The 27,043-nt window shown below is 38.8% G+C and overlaps 1 protein-coding gene across 17 annotated transcripts in view; it reads left to right on the top strand.

Moving 5' to 3' along the window:
• ROBO2 (roundabout guidance receptor 2) overlaps nt 1–27,043 on the top strand; it is a 655,712-nt gene that overhangs the window by 453,240 nt on the left and 175,429 nt on the right. For all 17 annotated transcript variants that reach the window (XM_084875913.1, XM_084875907.1, XM_084875905.1 and 14 more), the window contains exons 3-4: nt 18,311–18,468; nt 23,144–23,264. In XM_084875913.1, coding sequence (XP_084732039.1) covers nt 18,311–18,468; nt 23,144–23,264 — 279 coding nt within the window. The remainder of the gene's footprint in view (nt 1–18,310; nt 18,469–23,143; nt 23,265–27,043) is intronic.

The following is a 27,043-nucleotide window of genomic DNA, read 5'->3' as shown; positions in this document are numbered from 1 at the left end:
TTTTAAAACTCTATGTTAAAGATGACTTCTTTCTAGTTTTATACAAAATATGAAGGTCTTATTAAATATATATGAATTTCAAAATATTTAATTATTTTTGGGAAAACACACCAATGTAAATTTTCATCCTGAAAAATCAATATTTCTTAGAGCTAAACAAGATATTTGCTCTGGCTGGTGTGGGTCATTTGGTTGGGTGTTCACCTGTGTACCAGGAGCTTGCTGATTCAATTCCTGGTCAAGGACAAATGCTCAGGTTGTAAGCTGGATACCTGATAGGGGTGTGAGGGAGGTAGCTGATTGATGTTGCACTCTCATATCTATGTTTCTCTTTCTCTCTCTTTTCCTCTCTCTGTCTAAAAATCAATAAACTATAAAAAATGTATCATTTGTACTTTGATATTAATTTGTTTTCATGGAGTAGATGGCAAAGTTGGCTGGGTGGGGTAAGGGAGTATAGATTTAACATCAAGAATAAAGAAATTGTGCTTCTTTGTGATAACCAGGTGATAACCCAAAATTGTCCAACATATTGTTTTCCAGTTGTCAATAGTGCAATATGAGTTTTCTGAAATAATGTAACTGTTGTTTTTAGCACATTTGCATTCACAAAAAGTGTTTGGATATTCTCCTGTTTCCTCTTCTCTTGCTTAGCTGTCAAAACCTGGTGATGCTTTTGAAGATTTATGGTAGATGGGTAATGAGATTGTTGAATGTTAACTGCAGCATTTGAAATTCATTTGGTGGCAAAAACAATTACTGGGTCTTTGGAATAGAGAATTTATAGAGCTTTTTAAAAATCAACCAATTTAAAAATAAATATGCTATATTCTGGATTAGGAAAATCCAGCTGTATTTTAAGCTTCTTGTTGTATAGCAATCAAATAGAACAGTGACTGAAGAATACTGGTATAGCATGTCAGATCACATCCATTTCAACAAAATTTGTGACAGCTCAGAGCACTGCCCATATTTTATCATGTGAACATGTGCAAATCTTAGTATTGGATAGGAAAGACCAAAGTGTCCACAGGCATGTTGGACATGATTTTTTAAAAAAAAACAAGTCTGTTGTTTCATTAAAAACCTAAATAAAGTTTATGGAGTTAGGCTTTGGTCTATGTTCCTGGATAAAAGATGAAAAGGAACAGTGTCCTTGCAAAGTGGTCATATTATTTATTTCTTACTTTGACCATTGACCATAATTTAGTTGAAACATAGGCATTTGTCTAGAATTAAGATTATAGAAAGATCCCTCCCAAATATCCTGGCTTCTTCTTTAAAAATTTTCATTTTTTCAGTTATTTTCTTTATTGATTAAGATATTATATATTTGTCCTTATCACCCCACTCTCCCAACCCTCTTGTTAGTGCCCTCACCCCCCTGGTGACTATATCCATTGGTTATGTTTATATGTATGAATTTAGGTCCTTTGGTTGATCTCTTCCCATTAGTCCCACTCTCCTCTACCTTCCCTCTGAGGTTTGAAGGTCTAATTGATCATGGATTACAGTATATTCATCTTTACCCTCTTAAATTGGACCTCTAGTGATATGGTTAAGAAATACATTGTGAAAATAGGTCAAATGATGGAAATTGTCAAATCAACAAAATTTAAAGTGAAAACCTGTAGATGTATTATAATGTATGTTCCCATTATTCAAAGATTTATTGAGTTTCAGGTAAAGGGGGGAAAATAAGGCACCAGTAGTTTCCAAGTAACTAGCATTCTTGACAAAGAAGGTTGACCTTGACCTTCTTTGCCTTCCAACCATCATTTCATCAGCAGGGGTGAGATTACTTTGAGACCCTGCCAATAGACAATAAATAACACATAAATTCCAGGACACCCTTGCACTGTAGGGTGCCCTAATGTGTAATAATCCTTAGACTATTGAGTTTATAACTCATGACATCTGGCAGTTACTTGGCATTGTAATTCATGTTGATCATGCACATCAGAGTACACCATGGGAGAGAAATATCAGAGCAATAGCCTGGTGATACTTGGGGAGGGCAGCATGACAGGAAGATGCTGCTGAGACTGTGAACCTCTGTACACTGTGCCGTGTTATAATGCTGTAAAACCAATGTCTTCAGATAAGGACTAACGAGGCAGGGGAATAGGGGTTGTCTATTGGGGTCCAGAATAAAACAGCACATTAATATTTACTTAATACTCTCTTTATTCAAATTGACATATAGAACGATAAGGCAGTAATTAATTCTGAAGTTTGAATTTAAATATATACTCATTATACTTTAAGTGTGCACTTAAATATATAAATATATTGAATTAAAATGTTTACAAATATATATATAAATGATATTTGATCCGCTCCCATTTTTATCTTCTTTTGTGCAATAATGAGGGCTAAAAGAGGAAGGCGAGAAAGGGAGGGTATAGTATTGGTGAGGGAGAAAAATGTGAAAGTGGGCAAAAAAGGCTCTCTGAACAGCACCTGTAACAAGCCTTCCTGATAACGCACAGGCTCACTGTGTTGGCTGGAGACTTGAGGCTCATGGGAAATGAACCAGATTGAAAAGCTAGAAGCAGACAGATGGCTATTTTGTAATAATCCTGTTAATGTAAATCTTATGAAGAAGTTGTGATTATTTGTGTGTTTATTTATTTATAGCCAAACCCATATCTAGAGAAAGAAGGGTATAGTGTTGCAAGCTTGAAATCATTGGTGTTCCTCCTTTGTAAACATTTTGAGAAACATTTAGTGTTTGTGTTTTTTTAAATGCCAGTCTGTGCAATTCTGAATTTCAAATCCAATCTATCATTTATTTAATATTCAGGGTAATAGGCACCTCTGTGACCAAAATTGCAATTAGCTTTGAACTTTCAGGTGTTACAAGGCTGTTGGGAGAGCTGAGTGGAGTGTTTGGAGGTTGTGGAGAACAGCTTTCTGCTCTGCAGGAGAGGATGGCATTGCCTTGATGTTTAGGCTAAAACCCGAATTCTAGTCACCACCCTCCTCCTCACATACTGTGTTTGAGCACAACCTCTGAGTTGTCCTCAATCTCTCTTGCTCTCTGTGGTCCTGGGCACATCAATTCCACATGAACAATTCTGTCTGCAATGGCACTTTAAGAAAGAAAAAAAGAGGAATGGATTAAACATTAATTAGCCTCAATCCCCAACTTCCTCCTAAACTAATGGATAGGGTATGCAGATCCCTGTCAAATATCAGACGCCAGGCTTTGCCTAAAATAGGACTTCCAAGTGTTGAAGGTATGCCAACTGCTGGCTCCTTAACATAAACTGAAGGAAATGATTGCCAGAGAAAGGCCTGGAGTCTGCTTGGTCAGATGTCACCAGTTTGCAGTGCCACATGTGATCCAAGAGTTTATGAATGATCTCAACACTTGCTCCCCAAGGAGAACATATGCATTACAGAGGTTACGAATATGAATTACAGAGAGCATGGATGTTTCCATGCGATTTCTAAGAACCCTTCAGCAAGTTTTAAACATTAATGGAAAACATTAAGGAAGACTTGGCACTCTTTGCAGGACTTCAAATTATATTGTGGGTGAGGACAGAGCAGGGCTAAAAAAAGGATTCCAGCATAAAGGCTTGGCTAAGACTTGGAGCTGGCCTTTCCTCTTGCACGAAGTGAGTGTTTGTGTGTTGTATTCCCTGCAGAATACCACGCTTCACAAAACGCTATGACTTTAAAAAGAACAAGTCACAGGGCATCTTTGTTTATTCAACATGCTCTAATTTATACCACCGGTTCATCTCGGTCATTTGCTGGGTGAATTTGCTTGCACAGGGAGTCTTCGTGGAGATGGTGAGTGAGAGCTTCTTATTTTTGGAATTGTCAGCACCAGGCAGAGGTGCCAGAGTGTCAGCTTGCACAGCAGTAGCAGGATGACTCCCTGCTGAGTTCTATCTTTCCCATTCCCCTTCTGTGCTGAAGAAACCACTTAGGATGTGTTCCCAAAATATCAGATTTCATTGTCAATTTAGCTGGTGTCTGTCCTGCCCATTCTGACAATATTTTGTTGGATGTGCCTAAGATAATACTCTGTTGTGAATGATGATTCCTCTTTGGATGTATTGGTCTTTCCAGCCATTGAAACTTCAGGAAAAATACAGCTCATCAGGGAGATTTCAGTTGAAAGGGGAAACTCATTTTAAACTGGCCTAATTGGGAAATAAGATGCATTTAGATCACATAACTAGAAAGCCAGTTCAGCACAGTCTTCAGGGTTGATTTGTCCAGTTATATCATCAGGAACTCAGATTTTTTCCTGATGCTCATCTGAGGTTTATCCTGAAGCTGTAGCTCCCCCTGGGGTCACAGCAGGGCTGCTGACAGCCACTTAGAGCAGCGGAAGACTGCTCTCCTCAGCAGCAGAGCGGAGATCTGCACTCAGGTGGTTGGGATTGCACCAGCTCACTCCCCATGATGATAGCTGGTGATGGTGTTGGTGGTGGCCAGGCTAAGGAAAGAGCATGTACAGTTACAGAAATGAATGTCTCTTTTTCTAGTCCAGTGTAATATTTACTATGGTATACTATAATTTGTGCTAATAGTTTTAGTGGTTGCATATAAATTTCTTCGAGTGACCGATTCCTGACCTTCTTGAACTGCCTGGCTTTTATTTTAGAGATCTATGCAGTGGTAGGTAGGCAAGTAAAACACACTGTCTCTTAAATCTAAGCAAATATTTTTATAAATGGCATTTTAAAATCAAATTAAAACATTGTAGTCTATTTTATGTAATAAAAACAATTGTAACGCACCTCTTGAAAAGGACTTCATGAATTCATCATCACCCCATTAAGAACACTTGATGAACTTTTCTGATGCCCTTAAAGACAGGCGTGCTGTGGCGGGAGGGGAGTTACTGAGAACAAGAGCATAAGGAAAAACTTTTCACGTGAGTGAGTCAGAAGTTGACACCAAAGGAGCAGTAGGTGTCAATGGAAGGAATAGAAAAAAGTAAGGGAATTTGGTTAAGCCTTATCCCATGAATCAGGAGGTCATAGTTTGATTCCACATCAGGGAACATGCCAGGTTTGCAGGCTTAATCCCCAGTAGGGAGACAGTGGATCAATGTTTCTCCCTCATTGATGTTACTATCTGTCTCTTCCTCTCTGAAATCAATAAATACCCCTTTATTCCTTTTAGGAATAAAGGGGTACCTAGTAGAGATTTTCAAGCTGAAATGTACATTGATAATTAGATGTTCCTATGTGTGTCTAGAGCAGATGGCTACAGAAATGTCACTGACGACCCTGGAAATATAAGCATGGACCTGAATCTGAACATTTGAAATCAGATTAAAAAGAATTTCATCTGAAAAGCCATTAAAAAAGTTTTAAAAAATGAATTGACATGATCAAATTTATATTTTAGCAAACTCATAATAGCTATAGTTGTGTTTAAAAGAGAAATCAGAGAAAACATTCAAATAGGACATTCTTTCAGTAATTCAAGGAAGAGATAAGGACATTTTGAACCAGGACAATGAGGACAAAAAAAATGGAAGCAAGTGATATTACAGGTCAGTATAGCATAATGACTTTACAGAGTTTAGTATCAGACACACAGAGAGCAAACTCCACATTTCAAATGACCTGTTATAGTATGTACTCATTAAATGTTAGCTGTTGTTGTAGGGCAGCTACTTTTAAAAATAAGGAGATCTCATTGGGTGTACATGCTAACCATGAAAAAAAGCATAGAAAAAAAATTTATTGTAAGTCAGAGTGCAATCTCATATATTCTCTATATGCATAACTAAAAGCTTCTGAGTATTCCTTTAAGTATCAAGAGTTCCTCAAATTTTGTATTCAGAAACAGAAATGTGCACCATATAAGCATCACTCAGGACTAGTGATCAATTTTTTGCTGAGAAGTCCCATGCTTCACAGTTCTGTCAACTCAGGAAGCATACAGAGAGAGAGAGGGTCTGCCATCATGGAAGCCTTTTGCTCAGAGGTCCTTTGAGTTGCTATAGCTAATCCTGCTTTTAATTACAATTCCTTTTTAGATACATTCTCATGATCAGTTTAGTTTGCTATGGATGGTTTTCTTTATCCGGTCGTATGTAATGGACATTTGTCTCAATAATATTGTTAAGCTCTACATTTTTATTTATTTATTATTACTAGAGGCACAGCACACGAAATTTGTGCATGGGTACAGTCCCTGGGCCTGGCCTGCAATCAGGGCCATCTTCCCCAGCTGCCCAGATCCGAACCCACACCGCCCACCTCTGGATCCCCATTCCCCATCAGGTTATCTGTGCCTGATGGCCAGAGGAAAGGACCGAGAGGCTGGAGCCTGCCGGCTGAGGAAAGAAACCAAGAGGTGGTCAGTGCACCTCATAGTGACTGGTCCAGCAGTTGTTCTGGTTGTTCTGCCATTAGGGTCAATCTGCATATTACCATTTTATTATATAGGATAGAGGCCTGATGCATGGGTGGGGCCAGCTGACCTGCCCTGAAGTGGGCCCCAGATCCGGGTGGGGGGTCCACGCTGGGGGTGGGGCCAACCTGGGCAAGGGGCCATGGATGGTTTGCAGGCTATCCATGCTCCCAGTTTTGACAGGAAGGATGTCTGGGAGACATCTTATCTATCTGGTCTAATTAGCATAGTACCCTTTTATTAGTATAGATTATTATTTGTTTATTGTTTAAAGTATTACATATGTCTCCTTTTTCCCTAATTGACCTCTTCCCAGTCCCCCTCTTACTCCCCCTCAAGGACAAGCTCCACCACACAGTGTCCCTGGCCATTGGTTATCCTATCTAATAAAGAAAGAATATGCAAATTGACCATCACACCCTCACAAAAATGGCAGCACTGACAGACATAAGAAGGGAATATGCTAATTGACTGCCACACCCTCAAAGATGGCAGCACCAACAGACACAAGATGGCAGTGCCCAGTCCCCTAAGCCCCACCAAGGCTGCACCGTGCACCTGCTTCCAATGTCCCCCAGTCCTCTCAGCCCCTCAGCTGCTCAGGGCTGGCCTGAGGTGCAGACAAGCCTCGGATGGCAGCTGCCCAGCCACCCAGGGCCACATGAAGCACAGGTTACCAGGGCCAGCCAAAGATTGTATGCCGGCAGTGGCAGCAGCAGAGGTGTGATGGGGGTGTTGCCTTTCCCTGATCATCAGGTCACCTTCTACCCCTGAGGGCTCCTGGACTGTGAGAGGGGACAGGCCAGGCTGAGGGACTCCCTTCCTCCAGTGCATGCTAATGTACATGCATACAAGTTCTTTGTTTGATCTCTTACCCCCACACCCCCACCCCCACATACACACGCATACACACACCCTCCCTTGCCTTCCCTCTGAGGTTGGAAGGTCTGTTTGGTGTTTCCTTGTCTCTGGACCCATTTTTGTTCATCAGTTTATGTTCATTATAACCCACATATGAGTGAAATAATGTGATATTTATGTTTCTCCGACTTGCTTATTTTGCTTAGCATACTGCTCTCCAGGTCCATCCATGCTGTTGCAAATGGTAAAAGTTCCTTCTTTTTTTATACCAACATAGTATTCCATTGTCTATATGTACCATAGCTTTTTAATCTACTCATTTGCTGATGGCACTTAGGCTGTGTCCAAATCTTAGCTATTGTAAATTGTGCTGCTATGAACATAGGGATGCATATATCTTCTGTTTGATGTTTCTGATTTCTTGGTATATATTCCTAAAAGTGGGATTACTGTGTCAACTGGGAATTACATTTTTGATTTTTTAAGGAAATTGCATGCTCTTTTCCATAGTGGCTGTACCAGTCTGCATTCACCAACAGTGCACGAGGGTTCTTTTTTCTCCAAATCCTCACCAACACTTGTCATTTGTTGTTTTGTTGCTTATTGCCATTCTGACAGGTTTGAGATGGTAAATCATTGTTGATTTATGTCTTCCTCTATCTTTTTTTTCAGTGTCTTGTAGTTTTCAGAGTATAGGTCTTATACCTCTTTAGTTATGTTTATTCCTAGGTATTTTGATTTGTTGTTTTTGTTGTAGCAATTATAAATGGGATTTTTTTTTGTTTGTTTCTCTTTCTGTGAGTTCATTATCTATCATCTATCTATCTAAATTATATATATATATATATATATATATATATATATATATATATATAATTTAGATTATACATATAATCTAAATTATATATATATACACACACACACACACACACACACACACACACATATCCTATATAATAAAAGCCTAGGTGGCATCATGTCCTCTCGTGACATCATCACAAGATGGCCACCACAAGATGGCTGTGCCCACAGTGGAGATGGGGCCCGGTGGCCTCTTTGCGTGGTGAGGTCTGGGGGTCCTGTGGCTCTGTGTGTTACAGAGAGGCCAGTTCTGGTGTCTCTGCCACCTCACATGGAGGAGGCAGGTTGTGGAAGGGGAGCGCATTTGTGGGTGATCATGCCAGCAGGGGAGGGCAGTTGGAGGTGATCAGGTTGGCAGGGGAGAAGTTAGGCATCAATCAGGCTAGCATGGGCATGTTTAGGGGGCGATTAGGCTAGCAGGGAGAAGTGGTTGGGGCAATCAGGCAGGAGAGCAGTTAGGAGCCAGCAGTTATGGATTTTGAGAGGGATTCCAGATTGGAGAGGGTGCATGCACATTACCCCTGTGCATGAATTTTGTGCACTGGGCCTATAGTGTGTGTGTGTGTGTGTGTGTGTGTGTGTGTCTGTGTGTATATAAATTTATATGTATATGTATATATATCTCGTAATGGTCAATATATATTGTATAATGACCATTATGACTGAACAACCAGAATGACCAGAATGACTGGTTGCTATGACACACACTGACCACCAGGGGTAAGACACTAAATGGTGGAGCTTCCCCCTGTTGGTCAATGTGTTCCCACAGTGGGTGTGCCATGCACATGACAGACCCATCCCAGCAGCCTACCAGGCAGGCAGTAGCCACTTACTCCTTAAGTTGTCCTACAGATTAAATCTCCAGAGAATGGGTCAGGCACTGATGGACCAGCACTGTTGGCACAATCCCAACAGCTCCACTGGCCTCCTGGAAGTCAGCCTCAGGCACCATGGTCAATGCTCTACAAGGAAGAAAGGATATAAAACTGTCCACAGGTGGCTCCTGACAACTGGCACGAAGGTCATCAGGACAGATTCAGATCCCAGGCCGGCAAAAGTGTTCTACTACCTGGCCAGAGGGCTGATCGCATCCTGGCCCCTGGGAATTCCACCTGTGTATGAATTTGTGCACCAGGCACTAGTTGGTATATAAAAAAGTTATAGATTTCTGGGTGTTAATTTTGTAGGTCTAATAATTTATTAATTCCAGTAGTTGTTTTTTTTTTAATTTTATTTATTGTTTATTTTTTTCTAGTAGTGTTTTGTTGGAGTCTTTAGGGTTTTTTATGTACAATATTATGTCATCTGAAAATAATAACAGTTTTACTTTTTCTTTTCCAATTTGTATGCCTTTCATCTCTTCTTCTTGTCTGATTGCCATGACTGGCATTTCCAGTACGGTGTCAAACAGTAGTGGTAAATAAGGCATCCCTGTTTTGGTCCTGTTCTTAGGGGAAATGTTTTTAGTTTAGACCATTGAGTACGATGTTGCCTGTAGGTTTGTCATATAAGGCTTTTATTATGTTGAGGTATGATCCCTATATTCCCACTTTGCTAAGTGTTTTTATCAAGAAAGTATGCCAGATTTTATCAAATGCTTTTTCTGCATTGATTGATATGATTATGTGATTTTTGCCTCTCAGTTTGTTTGTGTGATGTATCACATTTATTAATTTATGGATATTGTACCATCCTTGCATCCCTGGAATAAATCCCAGTTGTCCAGGCTGTCTGATCTTTCTAATGTAATGCTAGATCCAATTTGCTAGAATTTTGTTGAGGATTTTAGCATCTATGTTCATCAGGGATATTGACCTGTAGTTCTCTTTTTTTGTGGTGTCTTTATCTGGTTTTGGGATTAGAGTAATGCTGACTTTATAAAAAGAGTTTGAAAGTGTGCCTTCTTCTTGAATTTTTTTGGAATAGTCTGAGGACAATAGGTTATAGTTCTTTGCATGTTTGTTAGATCTCCCTTGTAGAGCTATCTGGACCAGGAGATTTGTTTGCTGGAAGATTTTGATTACTGCTTCAACTTCCTTGGTAGTTTTCAGCCTATTCAGGTTGTTTTATTCTTCTTGATTGAGTTTCAGAAACTTGTATTTTTCTAAGAGTATATCCATTTCATCTAGGATGCCCACTTTGTTGAATAGAATTGTTTGTAGTATTCTTTTACAATCCTTTGTATTTCTGTGGGTTCTGTTGTTACTTCATTAGTAAAGGATTTGAGTAAATAGGGGAATGGCCATAGTTCAGCATAGAGGAGGTATAAAGATAATGAGTGGATAAGAATAAAAGTAAAAAAGAAAATGATCAATACATAAAAAAAATTAAAAGCAGAAAATAGAAAAAATATTTTTTTCCTTTAATATACCTATCTATATATCCACCTACTATTTTTGTAAAAGGAGAACAGAGGAGAGGGCAGACAGGCTTGAGTTTAGTGAGTGAAACTAATTAAGCAATTAGAAGAAGAGAGGAAGTGAGAAGGGAAAAAACAAAAGCATAAAAAATTGGCTAGCAAAGAATGAGAAAAGGAAAGAGGGCATGGACTTGGAGCAGAGCAGAGGAACTTATATGAGAAAGCCATTAGAGACTACAATAATAATAACGCACCAATAAAGCAGATAAAGAAGATTTTTTTTTACAAGTGGTAAAAAGGAGAGAGAAAAAATAAAGTAGGAACAGAAGAGAAATAGGATGGAAAAAAAAGGTTGTAAAAATAATAATAAGATAAAGTAAAATAATGATAAAAATAAAAATAGAATGAAAAAAAATAATCCAAAAAAATAAAAAGTTAAAAAAATAAAATAAAATAAAGAAAACATTTTTTTGTTTGTTTCTTAAATAAAATATAAAAAATTTAAAAAAAGTGAATTGTTCAATTCAACTGAGTTTTATTGTCCCATGGAGGCTGGTTTAAGACCCCTCTCTACTGTTCTATCTGCCACTTCTCAGTTTCCTGTTAGGTAGTCAGGGGCTGTTGAAGTTAGCAGTGATCCACCTCTCCTCTGTGTCTGTCTTCACAACCGTGGTTGCAAACATCTATTTCTGACACGGGCTTAGGTCAGGGTGTTGCTGTATTAATTTCTGGGACCAAACAACCCCTCAACCCAGTCTGAGGGCTCCCTGAGGCTATTAAGATTCTTGGTTTCCTTTGCAAAGCTCAAGGCTGGGTGTGGCTGCACTAGTTGTCCATGGGTGCTGGGAGAGGCTGGCTCTTCAGGAGAAAAATGGCTGAGCAGGGTTGGAGGATCCAGAATGTCCCAGTGCCAGATTCCTGGTCACCTCTCCCTGTCCTGCTCTTCTCCACAGCCTCTCCCCAGCCTCCACAAAACTGCCCCTCCACTAGCATCACAGTCTCTTTTAGTGTTTGTAATTGAAAGGTCTATGAACTGGGTTTGATTAGTAAAAGTAGGAAAATATAAAGGCAGAACAGCCACACCACTCTACTTTCTCTCCCTCTGATACCGTGTAGCTAGGGCAGTTCTTCAGGCTGCCTTTCTGGGTGCAGCCTTTCATGGATGTGGACTTAGGTCTAGATTCCCGGGTGCCAGCAGCTCTGTGGACCTCCTCCCATAGTTCAGTGTTAAGTATGTCCACAATGGATGTGGACTTGGTGCAGTGCAGGTTCCTTCTTACCTTTTCATCCTGGTAGTCAGGCATCTCTCTCTCCAGCTCAGATCCCCAATCTTACTGTTCACCAGGTGTCTATCCTTTCTGGCTGCAGATTGTCTTACCATCTATGTCTGATTCACCAATTCTGGGTGGATGTTACTGGATTTAGTTGTTTCTTCTCTCTGCTCTATGAGAAGGTGCAGGACATGTCCACCTATTTGGCCACCATTTTGTCTAGTTAGGCTGTACATTTTTTTAAAAATATATTTTATTGATTTTTTTTTTTTTAGAGAGAGGAAGAGAGAGGGATAGAGAGTTAGAAACATCAATGAGAGAGAATCATTGATCAACTGCCTCCTTCACACCCCCTTCTGGGGATGTGCCCACAATCAAGGTACATGCCCTTGACTGGAATCGAACCTGGTACCTTTCAGTCCACAGGCCGATGCTCTATCCACTGAGCCAAACAGGTTTTGGCTCGGCTGTACATTTTTAATAGTCCTTTGCAAGCACATGTATCTTGTAATTCATAAATGTTTCTCTAAGAAGCCTATTAATTATGCATTCTCTTGTCCTGGTTATTGCTAATTTCTTTTAATAAATTAAGATGGATATGCCTGAGTAATGATTTACCTTGCCTTTATTTATTGAAGTAAAAAAAAATCTGGGAGGTACTGATTTAGAATAGAAGATTTGGTGAGAAGATATGAAAGAAGTGGGACTGTGAGGGAGCAGGAATTAAAGATGTAAACTCTAATGGCACAATTACACATAAAGCTTGTGGAGGGCATTAATTAGTTACCTATTGCTGTGTAGCAAATTATCATAAACTTAGGGGTCTAAAATAGCACACATTAATTCTCTCACTGTCTATGGTCAAGAACCCAAATACAAGTTAGCTTGGTCCTCTACAGTGAGATCTCTCACAAAACTGCAATAAAAGTGTATGATAGGGCTGTGGTGGTCTCAGGGAAAGGCTCAGCTGGGGAGTCTCTGCTCCCAAGCATACATATGTGGTTGTTGTCAAGATTTGTTTTTTGAGGGGGACTCAGGGCTTCACTTTCTTGCTTGCTGTTGACTGGAAGCTTCCTTCAGATCATTGTCAAATAGGTCTCCAAAGAGTAATGTGGCAACTCATCTGAGCAGAGGAAGAACATTTGTGGAAGAAGAGAGAGAGACAAAAATATAAAAGTTGCAATTTTTATAAGTTAATATTGGAAATGACCTTTCATCACTTTGTAATATTCTCTTCATTAAAGGCAAGTCTCCAGTTCCAGCCCACATCAAAGGGGAGGGGATTATACAGGGAGGGAGGAACCATTGAGAGGAAGTATTAAAAAAGAGATCCCTGGCAGCATCATGTTTTTCTTGTCTGATATTCCTTAACCATCTTATGATAGTGACAAGCACATTGTAGTGTCCAATATGTGTATGCAGAATTTAATTTGTTATAAATATTTATGCCATAAATATGAATTATATTTTATTTAATATAGTCATTAAGAAATTTCTGATCTTCCAGAATAACTTCCTAAATCAAAGTGCATGTCAATGTAAAAAGAATCTCATCTAATCCAGGTTATGGCTAGCTGAGTGAACACTCAGTTATTATTTTTAGTTCATACCTTATCTAAAAAAGAGAGAATATACTAATTGACCATCGCACCCTCACAAAGATGGTGGTGCCCACAGCCAATAAGGAGGGAATATGCTAATTGTCTGCCATGCCCTCAAGATGGTGGTCCCACAGCCACAAGATGGCAGCACCCAGTCCCCTCAGCCCCGCTGGGGTGGCAGGCATGCAGCAGGGCAGTGCCCACACCGAGGCAGGTCTGGCCATTCCACTGCCTGCCTCCAGAGTACCCAGGTTCCTCAGCCCCCCAGCCACCCAGGCTGACCCGAGGTGCAGACAAGCCTTGGATGGCCTGGAGGCTCAGGTAACCAGGGGCAACAGATCAACAAATGACAAGTGCTAGCGAGGATGTAGAGAAAAGGGAACCCTAGTACAATGCTGGTGGGAATGCAGACTGGCGCAGACACTAGGGAAAACACTATGACATTTCCTCAAAATATTAAATATGAAACTCCCATAAACTTTTGGGAATATATCCTAAGAAACCTGAAACACCAAGCAGAAAGAATGTATGTACCCTTATGTTCAAAGCAGCACAATTTACAATAGCTAAGATTTGGAAACAGTATAAGTGTCCATCGGTAGATGAGTAGGTAAAAAAGCTGTGGTACATTTATACCATGAAATACTGTGCAGCAATAAAAAAAAGAAGAAGGCTCTCTTACTGCTTGAGACAGTATGGAGGGACCTGGAGAATACTATGCTAAGAAAAATAAGCCAATCAGAGAAAGACAAGTATCACATGATATTAGCTTTATATGGAATCCAATGAACAAAATAAACTGATGAACAAAATAGATCCAAAGATAAAGAAACATGCCATAAACTGTGGAATCTCAGAGGGCAGGTGGGGGAGGGTGGGTGGGTGGGAAGAGATCAATCAATGAACTTGTTCATATATGCATAAGCTATGGACATGGCCAATAGGATGATGGAGGCTTAGGATGTGGAGAGGGGTTAGAAGAGGTAAATGGGGGGAAAGGGGAAACATGTAACTAGAGGCCCAGTGCATGAAATTTGTGCATGGGGATAGGGGGGTGTTCTTCAGCCCAGCCTGCACCCTCTCCAATCTGGGAGCCCTCAAGGGATGTCTGACCGACTGCCCATTTATTGGATTTACTGTTATGTAAATCCAATAATATCCACCCAGAATTGGTAGTCGGACATCCCTCTCACAATCCAGGACTGCTGGCTCCCAGTTGCTCACCTGCTTCCCTGTCTGATTGCCCCTAACTACTTCTGCCTGCCAGCCTGATCACCCTCTAACCACTCCCCTGCCAGTTTTATTGACGCCTAACTGCTCCCCTGCTGGCCTGATTGCCCTTAACTACCCTCTCCTGCAGGCTTGGTCATCCCTAACTGCCCTCTCCTGCTGGCCCAATCACCCCTAACTGACCTCCCTTGCAGCCCTTGTCCCTCCCAACAGCCCTCCCTGCCAGCCATCTTGTGGCGGCCATCTTGTGTCCACATGGGGGCAGGCATCTTATGTGTTGGAGTGACAGTCAATTTGCATATTCGGCTTTTATTATGGGAAATACTTTCAACAGTAAAGATTTTTTTAAAAAGTAGCTTTCAGCTCTTTCTATAATAAGAGCTTAAAGAGAAAAAATAGACATAATTTAGACTTGCTCCCTAGATTTACACGACCATTTTAGTTCCTTTCATCCATAGAATCCTTTACTATAGAGAATACCTTCTATGCCTTATCACCTGCAATTAAGCACAGGGAAAAATCAGAAATGAATAATTAACTCAAAATTTGGAAATAATAAATATTATTTCATTTTACCTTGCTTACATTTATAAATGGATATACAAACCTCAGAAAGATATAAATAAATATCAGAACACATATGTTCTTCTTAAAAATTTGAAGAGTAAAAGTGACTTCACTTTTTCCTAAGAGCAAATTCTCTGTTTGCCAAGGTAGAACCTGCTGAAAAGGATGTTTTCTAGTCAATGCTTTATTTGCAAGAAAGAGAAATGTAACATTTTATTATCCCAAAGACTTAGAGTAAAAGAAACAATATCGCTAAGCAAAAAATGAATTAACTGATACTGTGCAAACCCCAAAGAGCATTTTACAAGTTGAAGCATGTACAGCACCAATTATCTTATTATCTCATCTTACTCTCTGGGTGAATAGTGTAAAAGCCTAAAATTACAGCTGATATTTGATTTCTTGGTTTCATTTGCAAAATGGAGTCATTTTCTTTTTTCGTGACTGCCATAAACACATGTTATATTGTTTAAGAGGAACAGACCTTATTTTTGCTATGGTATTTTTCTTTTTTTTGTCCCTCAGGTCAAAGGAGATTTTTTTCCTTAATTAATCTTGTTTCAAATTGATGTAACACACCGTGTATCTGAATGATTTGCAATGGTCCTAAGTACCATTTGAGTAGAGGCTTTTTGGCATATCATTTGTTAAGAGACCAGTTCTCGAGAAGGTCCTTCCACTGACCAGATGTGTCATATTGAAACAGATTGAGGGGCTGCCAAAACACCATTTGCTGCCAGCACTGTATATTGTAGGGGTGCTCACCACCCTGTTACCATATTTTTGCATGTCTTAACATTGCATAAGTAGGCAGCTGTTCTGTATTTAGAATATAAATGAGTCTCCAGCTTGCTCTCCCTGGAGGATTTACCTGGAAGAGTGAACCACAAACCTCTTCTGATCTCCCCTGCCGAATGTCACATTGAAATGCACACTTCTCAGCTCATTCAAAAGCAAATCCTTAAGCAAATAAATCACACCTTTCCTGCCAGTTAGACAAGGGAACCTTGCTAAAATGGAACACATTTCCTTACCAGTGAAAGCTGCAAATTAATCAGTTTATAAACTGAGAGCAAGCAATTTGTGCTGAACAGTTTCTTACTGCTCCTTCAATACGAGACAAGGTTCTCTAATCTCATAGAGTCCTGACTTCATTAAGATGGAAAACTCTGTTAGAGGAGGTTTTGCAAGAGACAAGAAAAGCCCTCAAGTCACTCAGGTGTCTTTCTGTAGTTATTCTCAGGATGGGGGACTTCTATTTATTTGAAGAGTGACAATGAGCCTGGATACATGGCCCAACCAAGAAGCAGTGATGCCCAGCTACAGTGGCTCAGTGGTTGAGCATTGACTTATGAACAAGGAGGTCACAGTACAATTCCAGTCAGAGCATATGCTTGAGGTGTGGGCTCCATCCCCAGATCCCCAGTAGGGGTTTTCCCTCTCTCTCTCTCTCTCTCTCTCTCTCTCTCTCTCTCTCTCTCTCTCTCTCTCTCTCTTTCTCTCTCTCTCTCTCTTTCTCTCTCTCTTTCTCTCTCATTCTCTCTCCCCCTTCCTGTGATGAAGTGATGAAGTGGGCCTCGTTACAAGACACCAAAGCTAATTGGTCTAATCCACATTTACAGCATTAATTTTAATTTCAAATAGCTTGGCCAATTTGTAAGTATATACATACATGTGCATACATCTATAGTATATGTGTATGTAATATGTACCCTATATAGTAAAAGTGTGATATGCAAATTGACCCTAATAGGGGAACAACCAGTTGCTATGATGTACAGTTACCACCAGGGGGCAGACGCTCAACACAGGAGCTGCCCCCTGGTGGTCAGTGCACTTCCACAGGGAAGCAGCACTCAGCCAAAAAATAGCTCATGGCTGGCCAGTGCAGCAGTGCTAAGGATGTCTGGCTAATGGCTTAGACCCACTCCCCCCAGGGAGCAGGCCTAAGTGGGCAGGTGGACATCCCCTAAGGGGTCCCAGACTGCAAGTGGGCACAGGCCAGGCTGAGGGACCTCCCCTTCCCCTGCCCCGCTTAGTGCATAGATTTTTGTGCACCAGGTCTCTAGTATGTGTATATGTATATATGCTATGTATACATAAACACGCATCTATATTTGTGTAAGTATATTTATTTGTTTTACCCATAGGCACACTTAGGAAGCACACTTGTCTGTGTTGGAATATCAAAGAATAAAAAAGTCAAGGAAGTTAGGGAAAAGAGAGGCAGTTGAGGTATTTGATGTATGAACTGTTATTAACTATTTTTGTGAATGTTTGCCTTTATTTGCTAAATAAACTCAGCATCTGCAATCTAATAGACCAAGTTATTTCTCCAGGCTTTTCAGGTTGCCAGCAGAAGGAGAGTACACACAGATAGATAGGTGACATTTGGAGAGCCAGGCATGCCAGATTTTCAGAGGTTACAGCAGAGGTCCAACCTGCTGTTCTCCTAATGAAAGGAGAGGAATTCAGGCTGGCAAAACTGCTATAAGGGATATCTCTGCTCCGAATGCCACGCTGCCCAGATGTCGCTCGGCAGGTGGAGAAGCAGAGAGAATGAAAATGTAGCCCTGTGTGTGTGGGTGCTGGAGTGTTGCAAGGGTGAACAATGAGTCCATCTTCTGAAGTGTAATGAAAACAATGTGGATCATGTCCATATTCATGTCAGGAGAAAGGCCTTTCTCAAAGATTTCTCTCCCACTTCCCCTCCCAGAAAGATCCGCCTTCCTGTTCACAGTGGTGAACCCAGCTTGCTTCAGTGTTTTAACTATAATTTGACCATTTATTTTAATATGTTTATATATACATATGTATGTGTGCTTTTTAAATAGAAGATAGGATCATACTACATAAAGTTTTGTACTTTGAGTTTTATTATGAATAATGTAATTATTTATGAACTATATCGTGAACATTTCTACCCTTTTTTTCCTCAGACTTACCTTATTTTTAAGTCAGATTTTATAGCAAAGGTGCATCATCACAGTTATTCATTTTCCTGTTAATGAACACTTAGGTTGATTCTAGGTTTGGTAAGTTGGGCATGCTTATGTAGTCACTCTGGTAACTTTTTTCGAACAAAGTAAATGAGACTTTAAGTTACCTTTGTAAGAGATGAGGCTGTTATTGAATTTTCTTTCACTATAATTGTTTTCCTTCAGTGTTACGAGATGACTTCCGGCAAAATCCCACAGACGTTGTGGTGGCAGCTGGAGAGCCTGCCATCCTGGAGTGCCAGCCCCCCCGAGGACACCCCGAACCCACCATCTACTGGAAGAAAGACAAAGTTCGAATTGATGACAAGGATGAAAGAATAAGTGTGAGTGAAATTAAGATGAATGCCTAGAGAAACTGAATTTCAAGTCTTAAAATTGATATATTTTATTTTATTCTGTGAATAAAATTGTCAAACTGCATTTGAATACTAACTACCTTTTACACTGTACTGAAAGGACTGAAAAGAGGGAACCAAAAACAATATCTTTGGAATGAGGTTTCAAAAACAAAAATTATATAAATCAAGTGTACATAATAGATCCAGAGACATAGAAGCATGTAACAGACTGTGGAACCTCAGAGGGAAGGCTGGGGAGGGTAGGTGGGTTGGAAGAGATCAACCAAAGAACTTGTATGAATATAGTAGTGTGCATAACCCATGGTCACTGACAATAGGCTGGTAAAGGCTTGGGGGTATGGAGGTAGGGCAAAAGGGTCATTGGGGGAAAAAGGAGGACATATGTAATACTTTCAACAATAAATATTAAACATAAATAAAAAGTAATAAAAATGAACAAAACAGTAAAAAATATAATTGCACCAACTTGAATATATAAATATATATTTGCAGCTCAATATTGTAGTCTCTGCTCTTTTTAAGATCTTCAAATGCATCTGCAGCATGTGATTATTAAAGTATAAATGATAGCCATAAACCATATTAACTAAGGTATTTCTTTTTGCATTATTTTAAAAATTATAAAATGAAATAATTTAAGGTGACAAATATTCCAAGCACTTTTCCAATTTAATAATATTTATAATCAAATTTTCATACATGAATTCATTTAAAAGTTTAGAGATATAAAGTAAAATGAAAATAATAATGACTGGCTGGTTCTGCAGTTTAGCCCTTATAGAAAAATAGTATATATATATTTTTTTTAATATTTTTATTGATTTTGTACAGAGAGAAAGGGAGAGAGATAGAGAGTTAGAAACATCGATGAGAGAGAGTCATCGATCAGCTGCCTCTTGCACACCCCCTACTGGGGATATGCCCGCAACCAAGGTACATGCCCTTGACTGGAATCGAACCCGGGACCCTTCAGTCCCCAAGCCGACACTATCCATTGAGCCAAACCGGTCTCAGCAAAATAGTATATTTTTAAGGGAAAGTAGTAATTAGCTGCATCAGTTTATTAATATTCAAAATAAAACACCCAGAAAATGGTAAAGTGGTAGATAAAGTAATAGCATACAATTATTTTATTTTGTCAGAGGGTCTACTCAAGATTTGGACATGAAGTTTGTGAAAACCAGTCTACTAAAATAATAGATAATGCATTAACATTCTGACATTATCTTTAGTGTAATTTTTGAGAATTACACTGAGTATAATTGAGAATGAATATTTTAAAAATAATATCTCATTTAACTGAAAAAATGTTCCATTTCTATCAAAAGTTTCTGTAGTCTAAGTGTCTATTATCTCTAAAAATATCTAATAAATACTTTTTTTATTATATGTACATTGTGATTGCATCATAACACAGAACCAAATAAGCCATGTAGGAGATCACAACATGTATATATGTTATTCTGTCTTGAACTCTGAGGATCTACATTGCCCTGGAGAACTTGTTTGGTAATGGTCTCTGCTAGGGTACCAAGTTACGAAAATATGCTCCTGATGAAGGAATAAAATCAATGTTCAAGGGTTTCTAGCTCATGTTAGTATCATTTAGCTTTAGCTTTGTAACAAACCACCTCAACCACAGTGGCTTTTAGTAACCATTTTATTTAGACTACTGGAGGCCTAGTGCACAAAATTCATGCATGGAGGGGGTTTCCTCAGCCTGGCTGCACCATCTCCAATCTGGGACCCCTTGGGGGTTATCCGACTGCTGGTTTAGGCCCAATTCCACATTGAGCCTAAACCAGAGTCAGACATCCTTCTCGCAATCTGGGATGACTGGCACCTAACAACTTACCTTATTTCCTGCCAGATTGCCCCTAAACCCTCTGCCTGCCAGCCTGATTGCCCCTACCTTGCCCCACTGCCTGCCTGATTGTCCCTAACCTCTCTGCCTGCCTGCATTAATTGCCCCTAATTGCCTCTGCCTGCCTGGCTGCCAGACCACCCCTAACTGCCCTCCCCTGGCAACCTGATCTCACCACCAACCACCCTCCCCTGCCGGCCTGATCGCCCCTAACTGCGTAGGCCTCAGCCCCCGCCACCATGGCTTTGTCAGAAAGGAAGTCAGATATCTGGAAGATGGCCAGTTGACCCAGTCTAATTAGCATATTACCCTTTTATTAGTACAGATAAATTATATAGGATAGGATTGCTTAAATGGGGGTAGGGGGAAAATCTTTTTTCAGCAGAAGAGATGCTCCTGGCGGACAAAAACACATAATCCTTATACCTGGACTGATGGCAGCCATATGCACTATACTGCCAAACCAGTCATTAAAAAATTGAATCTTATACCTTACACCAGTGTTTCCCAAACTTTTGACATATCTGTACCCCTTCTATAATTTTTGTAACACTTAGTACCCCTCATACTCATGAGAACATAGAATTAGGTGCAGCTAAGCACGGTGCAGTGCATATCCCCACCAAACTCCAGTGCATCGCGTATCCCCACCAAACTCTTCCCGTACCTCTGGGGGTACACATACCACACTTTGGGAAACACTGCCTTACACCAAACAGCTGTTGCCCTTAAAACTTCTCCTCAGCCCCCACCTTAGGTTCTGCCTTCACAGTTCATCCAGAGTAGGTTCTGATCAGTAGGTTTCTATGCCAGTCAGTATCAAAAGCTCTGCTTCCTAGGCAGCCATTGGCTCCTCACACTTCACCCATATTTGGTTCTGATTGGTCTATTTCTATGTCAGTCAGCATCTCCAGGCCTGATCATTGAGGCAGAGCTGATCAGCAGCCACCTGAGGCTACTGGTGAGTGGGCTGAACTGCCGACCTCTGGGAGAGAGAGAGACTTGGTTGCTGGCTAAGCCATTAGTGCTGCTGATCAGGCCCACATCTCTCTCTCTGAGAGGTTAGCAGTTCAGCCCTCTTGGCATGCTATATGTGCAGCCTGGTGTGTGGTCGAGCCTTTGTTCATTTTGGATGTTATGGACATTGGCTCTTTATATATATAGATATACGATTCTGTGGGTAAACTGATAGCTCTTCACTCTGGCCCAGCATATTTGATGTTTGCAAGGCTTCCTCAAGCTTCTGTGGCTTATTTAAAGATGTGCTGACAGATGAATGATCTAGGATAACCTCACAACACATCTGGCAATTGACAGACTCTCAGCTGGGCATCTTCATTGCCTCATGGTCTCTCATTGTCCATCAGGCTGATTCAGGCTGGTCCCCATGGTGGTCCCAGGGTTCCAGCTGCAACAGAAGAAGGCAAGTCCCAATGTCCATGTACCTTCCTTCTGGTGAAAAATTGTTTTAGTTTCATTGATCAAATTAGGCCATATTGCCACATACAGCCTCAAGGGGAGAAGAAATTGCCTCCATCACCATTTTTATAATGTCGACTTTATTATGCTGTACTGTATATAACTGAGAACATGTTGAAAGTCTTCCCAGGTTATAAGAAAACAAAGTAGGAAATGCCTTTCTATAACTTGACAGATTTCATTTTATTTATTTATTTATTTATTTTTAAATATATTTTATTGATTTTTGTACAGAGAGGAAGGGAGAGAGATAGAGAGTTAGAAACATCGATGAGAGAGAGAGTTATCGATCAGCTGCCTCTTGCACACCCCCTACTGGAAATGTGCCCGCAACCAAGGTACATGCCCTTGACCAGAATCGAACCTGGGACCTTTCAGTCCCCAAGCCGACGCTCTATCCATTGAGCCAAACCGGTTTTGGCAACTTGACAGATTTTAAAGCTAGAAATATTTCTAGTGAGAAGATAACTATATTAGTGTGGTTTGCCTATGAATTTAAAAATTAACAAAGAAAAAGAGCATGTTCTTAACTCTTATCTCTTTAAAAACAGTCAGTCATTGTCAAGTGAATGAAGATTGTTAGATTAGGGAAATAAAATTTTAAAAATCAGCAAAATTGGAAAACAAACTATGAGTTAATGATAAACTTACTGAAAACCTAATTCTCACTTAGCTTCCTCTTTAACAGATACACATTTAAACAAGATTACATGTTTATTAATTCAATACATGCTTTTGACTTAAGACATCTAGAGAGAAGCTATTAAAAAAAAATGTAACAACTCATAGGCATCATTCCAAAAATTTGAATTGTTTTTATTCATACCTTTCTATTCTTCAAAAATTTTCTCATAATTAAAATTAAGATGAGACAAAGATAATACACACAATTTAAAAGTAAGCTCCAGGAAGGCAAGCATTTTTATATTTGGATTACTACTGAATCCCAAGTGCCTAGAAAACTGCCCAACCTGTAGAGATAGGTATTCAATAAATACTTGTGGAGTCCCTCTGAGTCAGTTGGATTAATTTTACTATCCAAAGTAAATACCTGGTGAAGTCTACCTTAAAGAACCATTCTATAGAAATGGAATTGGAAGCTTATTTTGGAGGAGAATTTAAGAGAAAAAAAAGGGCACATGCAGATGTCAAAATAATGGGAGAGTTTTAAGTCCTAGCTCCAGAGCTATTTCCTTTAGGAAAGACAAACGGGCTTAATTATTCAAAATTATTTATTAGTGAAGTTTCTTTTCCATTCTTTTTCTCCCTTTTTTATTTTTATTTGTATTTTAATAGATCCGTGGTGGAAAATTGATGATCTCCAATACCAGGAAAAGTGATGCAGGGATGTACACCTGTGTTGGCACCAATATGGTGGGAGAAAGAGACAGTGATCCAGCAGAGCTGACTGTTTTTGGTAAAACTCTCTTTAATTACAAATTGCTATTTGTATCATTTTCCCCTTTGTTTTGAAGTGTTTTTTATTACTACTAAAAACAGGCCATATAGAGACAATTTTTATGACTTATGGTAAGCAGCGACAGGCTGGAATTGTCCATTTTTTTTGTTTTGTTTCTGTCTCCAAGATGAATCTTTGATGGGAAGAAACAGAAGACATTTGAAATGTTAATCCACCTACTCTATTCTCGTATTTATATAGGTTTGCCTTTCATCATAATATAAATAATTGTACTTTTTCAAAATCTATTTGAGATATTATATCCTAAAGTTTATCACTTAGTCTATGATGCATTTAATAAGTATCTATTATGTACAAGACAAAGGGTGTTTTTCTCTTAAGTTAGAGATTTTAATACAAAGATGTTTTACTTTTTTTCTACTTTTAAAATTTCAAATTGAGGTATTTGGAATTTTAGCTGGTTATTGAAAGACTTGAAAGAAGATTAGAAAGAAAGAAAAAACTATTTTGTTATGATATTTATGTTTCTTCAACTTTAAGGACCAAAGGACTCTTTAGCTGAAGTTAAAACCTGGCAGATATGTATCACAGAAATAGTGGAGAAAGCATTAAGAAGGAGAAAGTTGTGGATAATAAAGATGGCCAAGTAAACAAAAGTTAGGGCAGCTGTGGAATATTGTAAGAAAAATGATAGAAAACAAGAATTCTAAAGATAATAGAAAATGAAACATTCCTTATGAAGACAACAAAATCCCATTCAAATCTCTGTATGGAGATATATATTATGTATATACACACTCACAACTACACACATGCATGCACATATACACACATGTACTTAAGCATATTTAAATGTATTAATATCTGTATCTTAATAAAAATTAACTATTGCAAAGACATGTGATTTTCTTTCCAACCTATAAAAGATAATTGTGATATTTTTTAAAGTACTCTTTTTGTGTACCAGTAAGAGACTCCTGGTTCTATGCACAATATGATTTTTTTTTTTTTTTTTTGCCATTAATCCAGAACACCTTTCTCTGAAGGTAGCAACTGGATTCTGAATAAGTCCCTAAATAAACTTCTTTTTAGTTTGGGAAGTGCCACCCCATAGGGTAAAAGAGTACCATAATGCAAAAACCAGCTTTGTTATTATTGCAATTCCATTTTTAGCATCAGGGCGTGCTTTATGAATATGCACCAGAGTGCAAGCCCCTCTCTTCTGAGTATAAGTAATCTCTGGTAATACTCCTTGCAGACACTAAGCAGCTTGAAGTCCCAAATGACAAAACCAGGAGAAATCTCATCATCCATGAAAGAAATTGAAGAGTAAAATAAAATTATTCAAGTATGCATGTAAATTGCTGTCCTGCAGAGCATAGACAAGCATCCTTTTTTTTTGTAAAATTTTATGCAGTCACCTATGAGTCCCAAAATGTGTTCCACTCTGCAATGAATAAAATGCAGTTTTGTTTGGCAATATACAAAATTATTGGTCACTGAGCATGAGCATTGAAAACCCACAAGAAACACTCATGCTGTTTTTCCATAACTACCACAGCTTTGGGTCACAAAAATGTTGCATTACAGCAGTATTTACTGCTTTCAGGAAGAATTTGAAAGTGTTTAATCTTATTACCTGAGCAATTAGAGTTACCAAACTGTGATTGTGTTATAAAATATTTACCTAAAGATGTGATGAGAAGTCCAGGAGATCCCTAAACATGTCAGGAGTTACAGGGTGACTTCTAAATTATTTTGAAAATAGCTATAAACCAAAGAGATTGAATTTGTCTAGAGGCAGTTTCTCTGGAAGAATTGATTTAGGAAGCTGAGAAACATTTATCTGATGGTGTAAACTAGTCAGAACTGACCTAAAGGGTTACAAGTACAATATTAAGTTGTGGAGGAAAACTAAAATTCCATTATTGATAAGAAAAAAAAAAAATACCACACACATCCAAACCAAGAAATAGAAGATAAAAACAGTAGCGATGGTCTAACCAAGGATGTGACAAGTACTGCCTGAGATTCCCCAATTCTTAGAGAAAATAAAATAACTAGTGTGTTCTGTATAATGAGGCCTTCTTTATTTTATTTTGATGCTTTTGCATCCAGGACAGGTTTACTTTTAAACCTCTTTATATTTCATCATTGTTAGAATTATAAACTCTGATCTAAGTTTAGAAAAGCAAAACTGGTTACATTCTCTCCCCTCTCTCAACTTTATTTTCATGTATTAGAAAATCTTCTTTTAAAAAAATATGGCTATTGCCCTGGCTGGTGTCTCTGAGTGGTTAGAGCATTGACCTGGTCCAGGTCATATACCTGGGATGCAGGTTTGATCCCAGGCCCAGGCGGGGTGCATGTGAGAAATATTCCATCTATGTGTCTCTCACATCAATGTTTCTTTCTTCTTTCCTCTCTTTCTCTCTCTCTTTCTCCCTTCTATTCTCTCTCCTTAAAAAGAAAAAGAAAAGTCAATAGAAAAAATATTCTCAGGGGAAGATTTTCAAGAACAACCAAAAATCTGGCTAATATAACCACTGTAGTTATAGGAAGCTTTAAAATATCCTTTGCAACCACATATTTACTTTAAGACATGTAATACAGAAAAAGTAATGATAATATTTAATTGTTCCAAAATATTATATACTTATAAATAGCAAGAAAAACAATTAAAAGAATAAAGGGTCTTTACTAATATAATATCCAACCCCAAATATTTTGATTCTCTATAAGTGGTCTTGGACTTAGATCTTTTGTAGCTTGAAAATTGCAACTTATGTTTTAAAGATCTGCCCTTTAGACAAAGATATGATCAATGTAATGTAATGTTCAAAATGTTATTATAGCATACTCTATGAATCATTTACTCTGTTCTCCTTTAATGTAAAATAACATCCAAGTCTAAAATTTATAAACAGGTATCATAGTGTAAATCCTAAAATAGATGGGAGGGTTTAGATATCTTTATAAAGAATACTCCCCCATGTCTGGTGTGGCTTCATTAGTTGGACCATCATTTCATATACCAAAAGGTGGTGAGTTCAGTTTCTGGTTAGGGCACATACTTAGATTGAGGGTTTCATCCCCCATCAGGTACCTGCAGATGGCAGGAAATTGATGTCTCTCTCTCTCTCCCTTCCTATATCTAAAATGAATGTAAGAAGTAGAATACTCCATACCAACTTACGTATTTCAATTAAATTCCCAAGATCTTGACCCTGCTAGTGTGGCTCAGTGATTGAGCATCGACCCATAAACCAGGAGGTCATGGTTCATTTCCTCAGGGCACATGCTTGAGGTATAAATTCAATCCCCAGTAGGGGGAGTGCGGGAGGCCTTTGATGAATGATTCTCTCTCATCATTGTTGCTTCTATTTCTCTATTCCTCTCTGAAATCAATTAAAAAACACACACCAAAAAAAATCCATAAATTTGCAATATCCTGAAGACAGAGAAACTATAGAGTTAAATTATATAGTTAAGTTTATAACAATGGTTAGGTTTGGGATATCTATTATACAAAATTTAACCAGTATTAAAAAAACAAACAAACAAAAAACACAAAAATTTTTCCAAATGATTTTTAAATGTTTATCAAAGTAATACATGAAAAATATTTTATATGTCACATTTCTAATAGACCCTTGAAGTATTATAAAACTAATAATGAAAAAAAATCTTCCCCACCTTACTTTCCAACACACACACACACACGCACACACACACACACAACTCATTTTTAAACATTCTTGCAAGCCTCATTTTAA

The sequence above is a fragment of the Pipistrellus hanaki genome, assembly GCF_964339955.1.
Source record: "Pipistrellus hanaki genome assembly, chromosome: 2".
Taxonomy (NCBI): Eukaryota; Metazoa; Chordata; class Mammalia; order Chiroptera; family Vespertilionidae; genus Pipistrellus; species Pipistrellus hanaki.
This window is presented reverse-complemented; position numbering and strand designations above follow the sequence as displayed.